Below are 17,195 nucleotides of genomic sequence, written 5' to 3' on the forward strand. Positions count from 1 at the left end.
CCTCTGCCCCTCTGCCCCTCTGCCCCTCTGCCCCTCTGCCCCTCTGCCCCTCTGCCCCTCTGCCCCTCTGCCCCTCTGCCCCTCTGCCCCTCTGCCCCTCTGCCCCTCTACCCCCCTGCCCCCCTGCCCCCCTGCCCCTCTGCCCCTCTGCCCCTCTGCCCCTCTGCCCCTCTGCCCCTCTGCCCCTCTGCCCCTCTGCCCCTCTGCCCCTCTGCCCCTCTGCCCCTCTGCCCCTCTGCCCCTCTGCCCCTCTGCCCCCCTGCCCCCCTGCCCCCCTGCCCCTCTGCCCCTCTGCCCCTCTGCCCCTCTGCCCCTCTGCCCCTCTGCCCCTCTGCCCTTCTGCCCCTCTGCCCCTCTACCCCCCTACCCCCTGCCCCCCTGCCCCCCTGCCCCCCTGCCCCTCTGCCCCTCTGCCCCTCTGCCCCTCTGCCCCTCTGCCCCTCTGCCCCTCTGCCCCTCTGCCCCTCTGCCCCTCTGCCCTTCTGCCCCTCTGCCCCTCTACCCCCCTACCCCCTGCCCCCCTGCCCCCCTGCCCCTCTGCCCCTCTGCCCCTCTGCCCCTCTGCCCCTCTGCCCCTCTGCCCCTCTGCCCCTCTGCTTCTTCTTTTGTCTCTGCCTCTGGCTTTCTGACCCATGATTTCTGCTTCTGGCTTGGTCGTTGGCTTTGGCTTTTGTTCTGGTTCAGCCTATGGCTCTGGCTCTGACTCTAGATTTTTGCTTTTTCTTTGTCTCTGGATCTCTGCCTTTCTGGCTATCTGGATCTGTTTATGGTTCTGGCTCTATTCTCACTATCTCCCTCTCTGCCTCTGGCTCTAGCTCTGGCTCTCAGTCTCTCGCTTGTGCTATGCCTCTGGTTCTCTGCCTCTGGTTCTTGGTTCTCTGGTTCTTTTGTTCTCTGGCTCTGACTATGTTTCAGTCTTTGGCTCTGGTATTCTGGCTCTCTATCTCTGGCTCTCTAGCTCCCAGGCTCTTTCTAGGGCTGCAGTTCTGGCTGTCTGCCTCTCTGGCTCTGGCTATGGCTCTGTCTCTTTCTCTGTCTCTGTCTTTCTGTCACTCTGGTTCCCTGGCTCTCACTCTGGCTCTCATTCTATTGTTCTGGATTTGCCACTACTGCACTGGCTATGACTCTGGCTCTAGCTCTCTTTTTATCTAGGGCTCTCTGGCTCTGAATATGTCTCTGTATCTCTAGATCTGGCTCTCTTCTAGCGATGATGCTGACTCTCTTGTTTTCTGTTTTCTGGCTTGATCTACTGGCTCTGGTTCTGGCTTTCTGGCACAGGATCTCTGGCTCTGACTGTGGCTCAGGCTTGGGTGCTGGCTTTCCTCTGTCACTTGGGCTCTAGCTCTGGTTACAGGCCTCTGGATCTTGCTCTTATTCTGATTCTGGCTATAGCTCTAGATCTTGGTCTTGGTCTTGGTCTCTGTCTCTGGTTCTAGCTCTGGGTCTCTGGCTCTAGCTTTGGCTCTGGCTCTGGTTTTCTGTCTGTCTGACTTTGACTATTACTCTGTGGCTCTGGATCCCTGTATTTGGTTCTGGCTCTGAATCTCTGGCTTACCGGCTCTCTGGCTCTAGCTTTAGTTTTGTCTCTGTCTCTGTCTCTGTCTCTGTCTATTACTCTGGCTCTCTTGCTCTGGCACTTTTTTTTTCTGGTTCTGGCTTTGGGTCTCTGACTCTTTTGCTCAGGTTTTGGCTCTGGTTGTGGTTCTGCTTCTCTGGCCTTGGCTTTTTGGCTTTCTAGCTCTGGTTCTACCTCTGGGTCTCTCCTCTGGCCCTGGCTTTGACTCACCTATTTCTCTCTGGCTCTGGCTCTGGCTCTGGCTCTCTGTCTCTGCCTCCAGTTCAGTGAGTCTGGCCCTCTGGCTTTGGCATTGTCTCTGGATTTAGTCTCTTGCTTTGAGTTTCTGGACCTCTGGTTCTGACTTTGGCTGTGACTCTGTCTCTCTAGATGTCTGTCTCTGTCTCTGGTTCTATGGCTGTCTTGCTGTCTGGTTGCCAGGCTCCAGTTCTGACTCTGGATATATGCTGACCCTCTGTCTCTGCTTCTCTGCCTCTCTGCCTCTCTGCCTGTCTGTCCCTGTACCTCTACCTATGCCTCTCTGCCTCTGCCTCTGCCTCTGCCTCTGCCTCTGCCTCTGCCTCTGCCTCTGCCTCTGCCTCTGCCTCTGCCTCTGCCTCTGCCTCTGGATTTCTGTCTCTGTCTCTGAATTGGGTTCAGTCTTTCCTCTGAATCTCTGGTTCTGTCTCTGTCTCTGTCTCTCTGAGTTGGGCTCTGGCTTTCCTCTGGCTCTCTGGCTCTGTTTCTGACTCTGGCTCTGGGGATCACTCTGGTTCTCCCTCTGACTCTCTAGCTCTGCCTTTGCCTCTGCCTCTGGCTTTCTGGCTCAGGCTCTCTGGATCTAGCTACAACTTTGATTTGGGCTCTGGCTCTCGATCTCTGACTGTCTCTGGTCCTGACTCTTGCTCTATGTCTGTGGCTCTCTGTATCTGTCTCTGGCCCTGTCTCTGGCTCCAGATCCATCTAAATCTCTGTTTCTGGCTCTAGCTCCCACTTTGGCTCTTGGATCTGGCTCACTGACTCTTTTGGCTCTATTCTGGATCTACCTTGGTCTCTCTGATGCTGGCCCTCTTGGCAATGTCTCTGGCTCTCAGGCTTTTCTCTCTCTTCTCTGTCTCTCTGTCTCTCCGTCTCTGTCTCTCTGTCTCTGTCTCTGTATCTCTCTCTCTCCCTTTAATTCTGACTCTATCTGTGTTTCTGGCTCTCTGGCTCTGGCTCTTGCTTTGCCTCTCTGGATCTGTCTCTAACTCTCTGGCACTAACTGTGACTCTGACTCTATTTCTCTGACTCTTTCTGACTCTGGCTCTAGCTTTTACTTTGGCTCTGGCTCTTGACACTGGCTCTGTCCTTGGCCCTCTGTGGTTTCAGCTCTGCTAGTGGCTTTTCCTCTCTGTCATTCCCTCTGCCTCTAGTACTGTGTATCTGGCTGTGTGGCTCTCTAGCCATGACTCTCAGACCCTGACATTTGCTCTGGCTCTCTGGCTCTCTGGCTCTCTGGCTCTCTGGCTCTCTGGCTCTCTGGCTCTCTGGCTCTCTGGCTCTCTGGCTCTCTGGCTCTCTGGCTCTCTGGCTCTCTGGCTCTCTGGATCTCTGGATCTCTAGATCTCTGGATCTCGGGTTCTGACTGTGGTTTTGGCTCTCTGAATATCTCGATCAGGTTGTGGTTCTGTCTCTGGCTATAAGGTTGTATGGCTCTGGCTCACTGGCTCACTGGCTCTCTTGTTCTGGCTTTTGTCCAGCTCAGGATCTTTTTATCTGGATCTGACTCTGGCTCTTGTTCTGGCTCTCTGGGTCTTGTAATAGCTCTTTGGCACTAACTCTAGTCCTGGCTATTGCTATGTCTCCTGTCTTGGCTCTAAGTCTGTTGTTGACTCAGACTCTGTCTCTGGCCCTCTGTTTGTGACTCTGTCTCTGCCTCTGGTCCTGCCTCTCTTGCTCTTTCTCTGCCCTTGATTCTGTGATTCTGACCCTGTGGCTCTCCAACTCCAGCTCTCTGTCTTTGAATTGGCTATGGCTTTGGGTCTCTTGCTCTGGCCCTCTGGCCCTTTACTTCTAGCTCTGACTTTGACTCTGGCTGTGGCTCTAGTTCTCTGGATATCTGGATCAGGCTCTGGCTCTGGCTCTCTGGCTCTGACTCTGACTCTGGCTCTGGCTCTTCTGTGGCTGTCTGGCCTTCATTCTGCCTCTTTATCACTGGCTCTGACTCTGCCTCTGCTTCTTGTTCTGGATTTCTGGTTCTCTGGGACTCAGGCTCTGGCTTCAAGTCTGTCTGGATCTCTGCCTTTCTGGTTCTCTGGTTCTGGCTATTTTTCTGGCTCTAGATCTACCTATCTGTCTGTCTACCTTTGGCTCTTGCTCTCACTCTGAGGTTCTAGGTAGGGCTGTGGTTATTGTTCTGGCTCTGATTCTCTGGCTCTGGCTCTCTGACTGTCTGGCTCTCACTCTTACACTGGACCTCATGTTATGTCTCTGGCTGTGCCTCTGGCTCTCTGCTTCTGCCTCTGCTTCTGCCTCTGGCTCTAGCTCTAGCTCTAGCTCTACCAAGGGCTGCCTGGCTCTAGCTATGGCTCTGGCTCTCTGTATCTGGCTATCTCCTTTGGGTTACTCTCAATATTGGGTTATCTATCTTTGGCTCTGACTCTGAATCTGGCTCTGGCTTTCTGGCTCGGGCTCTCTGGTTTTGGCTCTTTGGCTCTGGTTCTGGTTCTGGTTCTAGCCCTGGCTATAGCTCTTTCTCTTGGCTTCTGTCACTGTCTCTTTGTCTCTGGTTCTGGTTCTGACTCTGCCCATGGCACGTTCTCTCAAGTTCAGGTTCTGGTTTTGGTTCTGACTGTGAGTCCCATTGGTTTTGACTGGTTCTGACTCTCTGGCCCTCTGACTCTGGCTATTGCTTTGGCTCTGGCTCTCTGTATCTGTTTCTGGCTCTGGCTCTCTGGCTCTATAGCTTTCTGACTCACTGGCTCTGACTCTGGTTATGGCTTTTTGGCTCAGGATCTCTGGCTCTGGCTCTGGCTTCTGTTCTGGCTCTCCTCTGGCTTTTAGTCTCTATCTCTGGCTCCAGTTCTTTGGCTCTGCCTATGTCTCTGGCTCTCTGACTCTAACTCTGGCTCCGATACCAACTCTCTGGTGCTTTTACTCTTTGGCTCTCTGGACCTCCATATCTCTGCCTCTCTGGCTCTGGCTATAGTTCTCTCTCAGTGACTGACTCTCTCGCTCTCTAGCCCTTTTTCTCTGGCTTTGGCTATGGTGATATGTCTCTGTCTCTGTCTCTCTCTGTCTCTCTCTGTCTCTCTCTGTCTCTCTCTGTCTCTCTGTCTCTCTGTCTCTCTCTGTCTCTCTGTCTCTCTCTGTCTCTCTGTCTCTCTCTCTCTCTCTGTCTCTCTCTCTCTATCTATCTATATCTATATCTATATCTATATCTATATCTATATCTATATCTATATCTATATCTATATCTATATATCTATATCTATATCTATATATCTATATATATATATATGGGTCTACCCATAAGGCTCTGGTTCTGGTTCTGGTTCTGCCTCTGGCTCTGTGAGAGGCTATGTGTCTTTCTGACTAGCTTCCTGCTTTTGGCATTGGCTCTGGCTCTAGCTTGTTTGGTCTGCCACACTGGGTCTCTGGTTCCAGCTTTAGCTGTGCCCCTGGCTCTCTGGATATCTGCCTCTGCCTCTGCCTCTGCCTCTGCCTCTGCCTCTGCCTCTGCCTCTGCCTCTGCCTCTGCCTCTGCCTCTGCCTCTGCCTCTGCCTCTGCCTCTGCCTCTGCCTCTGCCTCTGCCTCCCAAGTGCTGGGATTAAAGGCATGCACCACCACGCCCAGCTTTTGCTTTTGCTTTGAATCTCCTCTCTATCTGGTTTTGACCATGGCTTTCTGACACTGGCTCTCTGTCTCTGCCTCAGGCTTTCTGGTTCAGACTTTCTGGCTCTGGCTCTCCTCTGGCTCTCTGGCTTCTGGCTTAGGCTCTGCCTATGGCTCTGGCTCTGGCTCTGGCTTTGTCTGTCTCTGGATCGCTGCCTTTCTTGCTTTCTGGCTCTGTCTATGGTTCTTTTTCTGGAATTGGATCTCTGGGTCTCTGCCTCTGTCTCTCACTATAGTTCTCTGGCTTGCCGGCTCTCTGGCTCTGGCTTTCACTGTAGCTCTCATGCTATGGCTCTGCCCCTGGCCTCTGGCTCTCTGACTCTCTGGCTCTCTGGCTTTGAATCTGACTGTAGCTTCAGGTATGACTCTCTGCATTTGGGTCTGGCTATGACTCTGACTCCTTGGCTCTCTCCTGGCTATGACTCTGACTCTCTGGCTTTCTGTTTCTATGGATCTTTTTTATGGCACTGTCTCTGGATATGGGTCTGGTCTCTAGATCTGGTTCTGGTCCTGGCTCTGGTCCTTGCTCTGCCTATGGCTCTGGCTTTCAGGTTCTTGGTTTAGCTCTTTAGATATATGTTGCTGACCCTCTGGCTCTGATGCTGGCTCTAGCTCTCTGGCTCTGGCTCTCTCTAGTTTTTGCTCTGGATTTCTGGCTATCTAGCTCTATCTGTGGCTCTGTGCCTGGTTCTGGCTTTGGCTCTTGGCTCTCTACTCTGGCTATGACTGTCAATCTTTGGCTCTGGTTCTCTGGTTGTGGCTCTGGTGCTCTGTCTCTCAGCTGTATCTTTACTTCTGGCTCTCACTCAGGCTCTATGACTTTATGACTCTATTTATGTGTATGTCTCTGTTTTTGTATTTAGCTCTCTGATTTCTTTTGATAACTAATACACTAATACCATTTTTTTTTTTTTTTAGAGAACCAGCTTGCAGCAATTTCTAATGATGATACAGGAAAAGTTAACGAAGTTTCCAAACCGAGTGTTGCTTCTGAAATCACTGTAGAAAAGAATGATTTACCTGAAGACAGGTATATATTTTATTAATAGATTGATTGACTAGGTGAATGAATGCTCTTCTTGGTATAATTACATAGCATAGATGATTTTTGGTCATGTTTGATTTGTTTTATTAAAACATGAAGGGATTGAGTCTGTCTTAAATAGTATTAAATAGAACAGCACAATAAGCTTTATAATTATTTAATGTAAAAGTGTTCAAATCACTAGTAGAAGGCTCAGCAGTTAAGAGCACTGGCTGCTCTTCCAGAGGACTTGGATTCAGTTCCCAGAGCCCAAAATGACTGCTCATATTGCAACTTCACTTCCAGTGTATCTGACATTCTCATACAAATCTCCATGCAGGCAAAACACTGATACAAACATAAAAACTACACATGGTCAAATGGGGATTAAAAAAATGATCTAATGGCTAAGCCCTGTTACTTTACAAACATGAGGACCTAAATTCAAATCCCCAGAACCCATGTAAAATATGGCATGGTGTTGTCTACTTATGCCCTATACCCAAGCTATATGTGCAGCAGAGACAAAGGATTATTGGGTGACCAAGTCAGCTCAGTCACTCAACTGGATCTCAAGGGAGGGAGTAAGGATTGAAAAGAAAAAAACAACAACAAACAATTAGACAAAACTATAACATGACTCCAGCCAGTGCTGAGACTGAATCAGCTTTATTCTTTTCTAGTCTACTTTTATATCATTCTAGGTACATCCAAAATAACATGGCCAGTTCTTAGATCAAAGACAAAGTAGCCAAGCAAAGTAATAAACAAGGAGATCACACAATATATTCGTTAAGTGTAGTAAGCAAAAGGGTCACACAAGGTAATAATTAAGTAAAGTAATAAGCAATCAACAACTGGGCCTTTCTGGCTGCCACCAATTAAAGGTCCTGTCTCAAGGGAATAAGGTGGAGAGTGACAGAATAAGATATATAACATCCTCCAGCCTCTACATGTAAACTCCCAGAGAAGCACATAGATTACATATACAGAGGCAACAGTCACATACATACAGGCACACAAGGTGGGACAATATCAGATTATATATAAATACCAAATAAACCAATGTAATTATTGTCAAAATGTTAAGTATTGCGTTTTAGTGAAGAATTTCAGATCTTTGCATATAAACTTGAAGGGTAGAGTTACTAGAAGGTAGCCCTAACTTTCTGTAAATTAAGTTTGTGCAGATAGACAACTTTTCTTTTTTCAATTTTGATTTTGTTTTCTCTATGTGGGTATATTGTCTCATATGTCTGTGCACCACATGCATGCAGTGCCCAAGAAGAACAGAAAAGGGCACTGCATACCCCAGGACAAGAGTTATAGACAGTTGTGAGCTGCCATGTGGTTGTGGGATTCAAGCCTTGGCCCTGGAGATGAGCTGCCAGGGCTCTTAACCACTGAAACATCTCTCTAACCCCATAAATAACTTCTCTAATAATGACATTACCATTTGTCATGAGTAAGAAGTTTCAGATTTATATTTTCTAACTTAATAAGAAAACCAAGCCTTGTTGATGTTCTTCATAATTATATTGATTCAATTCAATTACATTATATTGATATTGAGGTACATAAAGGAGTCTTTCCAAAGCATTTAAATGTGAGCTAGAAAATGGCTTAGAAGGTAAGGGTGCTTTCAGTTGACCTATTTGATCCTAGAGACTCACGTGGTGGAAGGAGAGAACCAACTTATATAATCTATCCTCTTACCACCAAACAGATTCTGTGACACTTTGCATGTGTGCACATGTACACACACAATGTAAGTAAGCATGAAGAGTTAAAAGAATACTTTTTTGCCAGAATGTTATTTAATAGCTTTTTAAATTTCCCACCTTGAATGCCTCATTTATTGACATTCTAGGGATTCTGTTATTAAAGCACCATCTTGGTTCTTGTGATTCTTGTGTATGTTGCATTTATTTTGTTTGTTGCTAATAATGACACATGCAAAACACATTTTTATGAATAGAGTTTTCACCAAAACAGGAAGGATCTTCTTAGTTCAATTCATAGTCCCTAGAATCTGAGTTATATTTATTTTCTCTAAATTTACTTTGGGGATTAGGAATGATACTAATTAGAGATAACAGTACTTAATGGAAACACCATTGTCATTCTTTTGTTTAACACACATTTATTGAGTACTTATTAGATGGAATGTAGAATGTTGGGTGCTGAGAACATTAGAGGTAAGATGTTCTCTTTCCCATTGAGAGGTTCTTGTAGAATAGATAATCCATGTGCTATAGTGCAGAGGGGTAATTTCTCTCATAGCTAGCGAATTGAGTTCTTCATGAGCATGGAGTTTCATGGGAGACTATCAGGGAAGACTGTCTTGAAGTCATACCACTTGAGTTAAATCTCAAGAGTATGACTCAGTATATTTTATGTGAAAAGTATGTGAAAAGTACTCTCTTAAGAGGAAATGTCTCTCCAAGGGCATAGAAAGGTAGAAAGTAATAATAATCACTCCAAAGCGATTATTATTGCTTCAGAGCAAGGTGTTGCAAGAAGGAAGGATTCAAAGTTAGGGAATGTTGACAGAATAGCATCATGCTGAGTAGTTGAGGTTATGCATCTGGCTTCTGTTATCAAGTTCTTGAAAGATATTAGATGAAAAGTACAGGATGAACAAACAGATTTGGATTTTTTGGGAAATCATTGACTTTTAGCAAAGACATGTTACAAATTGGAGCAAGATGGTCACTTTATAGACTATTGTAAATGTACAGGATGTTTGGTTAAGAAGGGTTCCAGAGACACTTAGTAAACCGACTCTGGAATTTGTTGACCAGATGGATAGTAAGGGGTAGTAACTGTGGAGTTCAAAACTCTGGAACATGTAAGATGAGTGATAGTTGATCTCCACATACAAGTTAGATTGATATATTGGGGAGAAACTTGACATTTTGGTATCATTTGTATTTATAAACAAATTGTTCACTGTTATTGCAAAAGTGTTTTGAGAAAAAGTAAACCTCCTGGTTTTAGGAGTAGGGTAAGTGAAGAGCAGGTTAGAAAGGGGGAAGTAGTAAATTTTATTTAGTCCTTCTGTGAAGTGTATGAAATCCTTCAGCATTATAAACATTAAAAAAATCCTCCCCCACACTTCAGACCTAGGTGAAAAATATCACGTACTATGTATATGGAAATATATATGAAGCCACACATCTAGGCTAGATGCAGAATTAAGGTCAAAATTCAGAGTCCCAATATTAGTTTATGCTTCTTACAGAGGGAGAGGGAAAGGGAGGAAAAGGAGAGAAGAACAGGGAGGAGGAGAGGAGGGAGAGATGGAGGAGGGAGAGAGAGAGGGAGGAGAAGGAGGAGGGAGAGGGAGAGGGAGAGGGAGAAAGAGAACACAGAGAGAACAGAGACAGATACAACCTAAGAAAAATATTGAGGGAGAGAGAGACAGAGAGACAGAGAGACAGAGACAGAGAGATGTGTATTGAGGGGGGAGAGAGAAAGAGACAAACAAACACAGGGAGATATTGGGAGGAAGGGAAGGACAGAGGGAGAAAGTAGGGCATTTGGTTGAGGGGCAGGGAGACAGAGAATGAGTGCCATTCTGGTATCATTTTGAGAGGATCCAAGGGTGTTTGTTGTTTTTCATCTGAGACTAACTACAGTTAAATTTTCAGCACTTCTCAAATCATAATTCCTTTCTGGTCTATCAGTTTGTTTGTTTGTTTCTCCACGATTTTAACTACTGTTTGAAGGATCATGATCCTGTATCAAACGTCTAGGTAAAAGTCAGTTTTCACATTTAACTTTCTTAATAGTCCAGAAAGCCAATTCGTGGAGAAAATGTACAATGCATTTTGGGACCACTTGAGAGATCAACTGTCACAAACTCCTCCTGACTTTTCTTCTGTTCTTGAACTTATAAAAAACATAAAACAGGTGAGTAACCAGCTTTCTCTATGTTGCTATAAAGTCCCAGGACCACCTTAGACCTTGGATTATTAATATTCATATTATTAATGGTCTAAGTAGCTTACTGTATGAACATATATGGGGTGTATTGACTTCCATTTGTTCGTATGAAATACAGTTTGAAGTTTAGGTAACTACTTTTTAAACATAATGTATCATCCGATAAAACATTTTTACTCAACTTCTACTATGTTTTAAGTGTTCCAGAAACACACACACACACACACACACACACACACACACACACACACAAAGAACCATTGTCCACAAGGGATTTATATTTTAAGTAAAAAAAAAGCTATTTCAAGTGATCATTTAAAGAGTAACTTGCTTACCAAGTAGTGATAGTGGCGCACACCTTTAATCCCAGCACTTGGGAGGCAGACACAGACAGATCTCTGAGTTTGAGGCCAGCCTGGTCTACAGACTGAGTTACAGGACAGCTAGGTCTACACAGTGAGACCTTGTCTCAGAAAAAGGAAACACTGAAAAAGAATACCTTGCTTATTTGCCTTTCCTTTTTGGAGTAAAACATCTAACATTGCCGTTAACTTTTGTTAAGGGCATCATCATTTTGTGGAGGTGAATATGTTGTTGTAGTTTATAGTTAACTGTTGCCCCAGTCTTATTTTTATTTATGATTTTAATGTCATTTCCCTTGAAAATAATGACTTACTATAATTTCCATGAAACCTAGAATTATAATGATCTTTGAAACAGAGGGAAATTTAGAGACTCATTTTCTTGACACCCTAGAAAATGAAGTTTGACATGCCTTTATCTTGAAAGTACTCTTCACTGGGTGCATGTTTAGGATTCTAAACATAATGTGGCTCCTTTGATTTTTTTTTCCTTTGGGCAGATTTTAATGTCACTACTATTACCACGTCAGAATCTTCTAAGAAATGATATTAAAGAGGCACTGGATTTGGATCTCCTCAAACAAGAAACCGAGCACGGGGCTCTGGATATTCTGCATCTCTCCCACTATATTCTCAACTTTATGGCCCTCATGTGCGCACCACTTAGGGATGAAGCTGTAAAGGAATTAGAAAGCATAAAAGATCCAGTACAGTTACTGAGGCAAGCATAGAATCATGCTCTTTTAGTGTACTTTCTGTTGTTAATAACATGATATCTCATTATGAGTAAATTACAAAGAGAAAAGTAAATAGAAGTCCAAGGCTGAGGGGTTGCATCCAATGAAAGTGCTGTGTCTGGTGGAATCTTGAAGTGTTAAAGAAAAAAAAAAGAATGCCACAGTATGAAAGAAGGAAGAGAGAGGGAGGGGGAAGGAAGAGGGAGGGGAGTTGGAGGAGGAGGGGGAGGGGAGAGGGAGGGGAGGAGGAGGAGGGAGAAGGGGAGGGGGAGGGGCAGAGTGGGAGGGAGAGAGAGACTTATTCTCTCTGTTTTGAGAAATCATTTCTATTCAATCATGGCAGTTTCTAGATTGCCATTCTTGTATAATCCTGGTGATGGTCTAAAGGCTTCATTTATAAACTTGATAACTGGATTAAGCTTTCCACTCTCTCAGTATCTCACAGCTGGGATTGAAGTTTACTAGTTTTTTTAGCAGTAACCTATTTTCCAACAATACCATACTCTGCTCCTGAAATCTACCTTATTATGTACCATGAAAGAAAATTTGAGCCAAATATTTTAATAGACTTCTGTCTTATGCTGAAGACATGGCTAACATAAGTTTTCACTTCTATTTTCTACTTTTACTTTATAAATTTTAACAATTTATTTATTTTAAATTATTTTATTTTATGTTTATGAACATCTTGCCTGCAAAAATGAATATATGTGCACAATGTGTATGCCCAGTACTTGCTATGGCCAGAAGGCAATGTTGGTTCTCTGGAACTGCAGTTATAGATATTTCTAACCCATCATGTGACTTCTGGGAATGAATCCAGTCCTCTGTAAGAACAACAAGTGCCATTAATAGCTGAGCAACCTCTCCAACCACTCTTCTTTAATATTTTTGAATTTCATACTATACACAATGCATATTATTCTTTATTATCCCTCTTTCAATCTTGCTGATCCATTTTTTCTTCTCAATTACTCCTCTTCTGAAGTTTGTTTCTGATTTTATGCAGTATGTGCCCATATATCTGTAACTGTTACATTTTTGTGATTGTAATGGCCTTGCCAAATCCAGAAGATAGCATTTTCTATTACTCCTCTTCATCCTTTGGCTCTAACAGTCTTTCCATCTTATCTTCTATAATGCCTGCTGAACCATGGGAGTGATGGTATGTATGCCTTTTTTATGTCTAGGCACTCATTAATCACTTACTTTAGCACTTTGACCAGCTGAGTCTCCACATTAGCTGTTACACAGTGTGTAAAACATATTCTATGTCCCAGGCCAAGATGCACTACCTTTTTACTGCCCTTTTACTTGGTAAGGGCAGTCAGTGTCTCTGGTTGATTTTTATGCCATGTAAATGAACACTGAGATTCCATACATTTCATGAAATGCTCTTAAGGCATTTAAATATAGTGATAATTCTACAGATATCCATCCACCCCAGCTCACGTGTTCTTCTATTTCTCCCAGTCTGAACTCTGCAAAAACAGAAATGAAGACTTTCATTGTTTCACAGCTAAAACATAGAAAAAAAATGATATGAGTTGGAAATTAATCACCCACATTCCAACCTTTCATAGAAAATTGTTAGTGCTGTGGTGAATTTTCCTTCTCTTAACTACCCTTTTCCAAATGTAGTAGGGTAGCCACAGTGCAAAGAGCTCTAGAATGGTTGTTGAAATGTCATACTATGTGTCTCTTTTTAGCTCTGCTGCCAACTCACCCTTTGGCCTTTGGTCCCTGAATGGTGTATTTATTTATGTCTTATTCAGTTTCATAAAGAGTTTTTCCAAAAAAAGGCATTTAAATAGTTTTTGTCAGGCTAACACATAGTTTTACTGGGCTCATCCTGTATGAGGCATGGTTATGAATTTGAGTCTCTTACTTGTAGCATTCCGTACAGGGATGTTCTATAGTGCTGGACTCTTGGGAGGCTGCCCAGCAGCTCCACTAGGCATTGCCATGTGTGTGGATACTCTGTGAACTCTACCTCTACGGCAGACTTTTGCCTAAGCTGCCAGATTGTTTCATATATGTTTTTGAAACCAAGATGGAGACTGTTATTGCTTCGTAGCTCATGTATTCTGCGTGCTTTCGTAATTAATGCCACTAGGGCATTATTAAGGCTTACCATTGTGTTTTTCAGACTTTTTGAGTGGAGTCATAGTCCATCCTAATATATGCCTGAGCTTGTTTGCACTGTGGTAGTTGTGCTGGCTGAGGGGCACTATACTGAAATTCAGGGAGCAGAGTCTCTAGGTTTTCTTGCCAAGCAAAAGGTGACATCCTGTAGGTATATAATCTTGCAATAAAGATTCTTATTTGCCTTGAAGATCTTTGAAATTCATTGGGAGGTGTATTTCCCATTGTTGTGTGACCAGCATACAATTTCCTTCTGTCGACACTCATCTCATTAGAAAAGGAATTACTTGGGCATATTTGGTTTGATCCTATTGGGATTTTACTATTTACATTGTCAGTTTTAATTTTTCAAGTTAGTCTACTCTCCTTATGTTTCAATTTTTTTTCTTTTTTTCTTTTCATGTATTTCTGCATGTGATTAAAACTAGTCAGGTAACTCCTTCAGTATCATGCTGAGAAAATTCTATTGCCTAATATCTTAGGACATTGTTCTCAAAAGTTACATTCTGTAAAACACTTTGAATTTGGACACAATTGAAAGTATTTGCTCCTTCATATCAAGGGCTACTTTTAAGGTACTTTCCTATAAGGTAAGGCTATCTGTTTTCCAGTGAGACTTCTCATTTTAATTTGCATCTTCATCATAATGGTCTTTAGTATCTATATTTCTGCCAAAATTTTGATAATGAATATTTTAGTAATGTCCAAAAGCATCAAACATATTACAAATATTCTTCCCTTCTTAGCCCTCATTCAAGTCATCCTTAACACCACAGTCACATTAACAACCCTTTTTTTCATGTCTTTGATTTTTAAAATTTTTTTTCCAATTTTTTATTAGGTATTTACTTCATTCACATTTCAAATGCTATCCTGAAAGTCCCCTATACCCTCCCCCCACCCTGCTCCCCTACCCACCTACTCCCACTTCTTGGCTCTGGCGTTCTCCTTTACTGAGGCATATAAAGTTTGCAAGTCCAATGGGCCTCTCTTTCCAGTGATGGCCGACTAGGCCATCTTCTGCTCCATATGCAGCTAGAGACACGAGCTCTGGGGTACTGGTTAGTTCATATTGTTGTTCCACCTATAGGGTTGCAGACCCTTCAGCTCCTTGGGTACTTTTTCTAGCTCCTCCATTGGGGGCTCTGTAACAACCCTTTTTTATAGCCTGTTTCTTTAAATGTTTAGATTCTGCCCATTTTCTACATTTTCAGGTATTTGGTGGATCAGCAGTCCAAATTTTCAACAGTACTCTTCTCCCTTAGTTTATTTTGTTGTGCTCAGGGAAAATACTCAAGTGTTTGCAATTTCTCAAAAGCATAGATGTATTTCTTACAGTTCTGGAGGTGAGGGTATTCTTGATACATTATAACATGATAAATAGCATTATCTAGTCAAATAAAACAACATTAAATTCTGAGCCTCATGCCCTTTTATAATATAATCTACTTATTTGTAAAACTGAAGCCCTCATGACAACTCTTATTAGGCCCCTACTCAAAGCAACTAATGTTTTTTTTTTTTGATTATGTGTTCAAATACTAGCTACTTTTAAATGAAATCAGTACTTTTCAGTTCCTTTCCTATACTCAATACTGGGATTTTATTATTCTTTCCTTGAGTTCCACTTTTGAACACCAGATTTCCTTTGAAACTAAATGTTCTGTATTTGTCTGTGACAGGAGTATCTTCCACGTTCTAGGCCTGATGAAAATGGATATGGTGAACTATAGTATTAAAAACATTCAACCATATTTACAAGAACATTCCATACAATGTGAACGAGCTAAATTTCAAGAACTCCTTGACAAACAGCCTGGTATGTTTAAAATTTAACTAGAGGGGGAACTTGGCTTCTAATTTTTTTTTTGCAGTGTTTTCTATTTTGAATAAAAAGTTTACTTCTTGGGTCAAGCGTTAAGAGCAGAAAAAATTTCCAAAACAGAAAGGCCTATGCAAATCACTTTAAAAAATAAATTTATTCTTTGATAATTTCATAGATGTACATGGTATAATCTGATCAGTCTCAAGACCAGCCTTTCTTATGCCCTCCCACTACCACAACTTCCCTTTTAAAGAATTCCCTCTCTTACCTTCATGACTTTTGTTTTATCATCACCTGAGTTTGAAGATTACCTGCATCATCATGGGTATAGAACCATCCACTGGAGTAGGAGCATCTCACTTGGTGGTAGATCATTGAATGACTGACTCCTCCTCCTCCAGTAGCCATCAAAGTAGTTCTTGAAATACAGTGCAGCCCTATGAGCCCTTCCCCTACCCACAGTTGGGTTTTGTCAGATCCAATCTTATGCAGACTCAGTACAGCTTAACTATCTCAGTTGCTTTGAGAACACAATTGCAATAACCACATCATGTCCAGAACATAACAATCCATTGCCCTCCTGTTTGTCATCCCACTTTCGTACTGTTTCTGCCTCCTCTTCTATAATTCCTGAGCTTTGGAGAGGGTGTGCTAGATGTTTGGTTTAGAGCAGAGTGTACAACAGTTGCTTATTGTTACAACTTTGAGAAGCCCCAATCTTTGGACTAATTGGTGTTTACTGCAAAAGGAAGCATTATCTGCTCAAGGCTGCAAAGAGCACATATCTGTGCATTTATACATAAATACATAGAGGCAAGTTGACAATCTTTTTTATTTAGAAAAATGGGTGAATAGGTCCACCTCTAGGGAGTATGAGTTCCTTGCCTGTGAATTTTTGCCAGTTATACAAAGCCATGCATGAACTCCCTCCTATGGAGTGGGTCTCACATCCTCCTAGAAAGTTGTTGATTGCCTCCATGCTGGTCATGCTGGTATAGTAGATCTGGTCTGGAATATTGGTATTGGAGTAAACAAGGTCCACAGGTTGGTTTGGAGTTTGCCACCAGCTGTGTGCAGAGTGCCTTCTTGGACTATGAAAGCTCTTCCGGAAGGAAATAACCAGTAATGTTTTCTTCATCAAGAAACTATCTCCAAAGGCTCCAACTTTATGCCTTGGATTTTAAATATACATGTTCCTTTCTCTTCCATAGATCTACTTGATTGCACCACAAAATGGATGACTAGAGCTGCCACGGAGATTACTACATCACTGTCAAGTTTATCTGTCACTCCATGTACCTCTTCTGGCGTAATAAGTTCATTTCCAACTCCAAAGCCTGACCCAGATCCACCTAGTCTTACAATAGTGCTATACCAAGGGTACCTAAATCTTGTTCTCAGGGACCATGGGAATGAAGAATTCCCTGAGGTATGGATGTGTGTTCAGGCATTTACTTTGTTCTTTACCTAGAAGTCCCATTACAACTCTCCTTTTCTAACAGTCTGGTTTTGTTTGTTTGTTTGTTTATTTGTTTTTGCCTAAACAGACTCTGCTGATGGATAAAGCACGACTACAGACCATGAGATCCAGATTTCGCCACTTGACTATTCTAGCTTCAGTTTTACTTGTGGCTAGAAGTTTCTCTTTTGGTGTTTTATTCAGCTCACCAGAATTTGTGGATAAATTGAAGTGCATAACAAAGGCTCTAACTGAAGATTTTAGCT

The 17,195-nt window shown here is 43.1% G+C and overlaps 1 protein-coding gene across 2 annotated transcripts in view; it reads left to right on the plus strand.

Moving 5' to 3' along the window:
* Positions 1 to 17,195, plus strand: part of LOC110286775 (T-complex protein 11-like X-linked protein 1) — a 38,786-nt gene that overhangs the window by 17,219 nt on the left and 4,372 nt on the right. For both annotated transcript variants that reach the window (XM_085837581.1, XM_021153362.2), the window contains exons 3-8: positions 6,348 to 6,459; positions 10,248 to 10,368; positions 11,264 to 11,484; positions 15,328 to 15,464; positions 16,682 to 16,899; positions 17,018 to 17,195. The exon at positions 17,018 to 17,195 is cut by the window's right edge and continues 4 nt beyond it. In XM_085837581.1, the coding sequence (XP_085693707.1) occupies positions 6,348 to 6,459; positions 10,248 to 10,368; positions 11,264 to 11,484; positions 15,328 to 15,464; positions 16,682 to 16,899; positions 17,018 to 17,195 (987 nt within the window). The remainder of the gene's footprint in view (positions 1 to 6,347; positions 6,460 to 10,247; positions 10,369 to 11,263; positions 11,485 to 15,327; positions 15,465 to 16,681; positions 16,900 to 17,017) is intronic.

This window comes from Mus caroli, unplaced genomic scaffold, assembly GCF_978045245.1.
Source record: "Mus caroli unplaced genomic scaffold, Mus_caroli_1 scaffold_5, whole genome shotgun sequence".
NCBI lineage: Eukaryota > Metazoa > Chordata > Mammalia > Rodentia > Muridae > Mus > Mus caroli.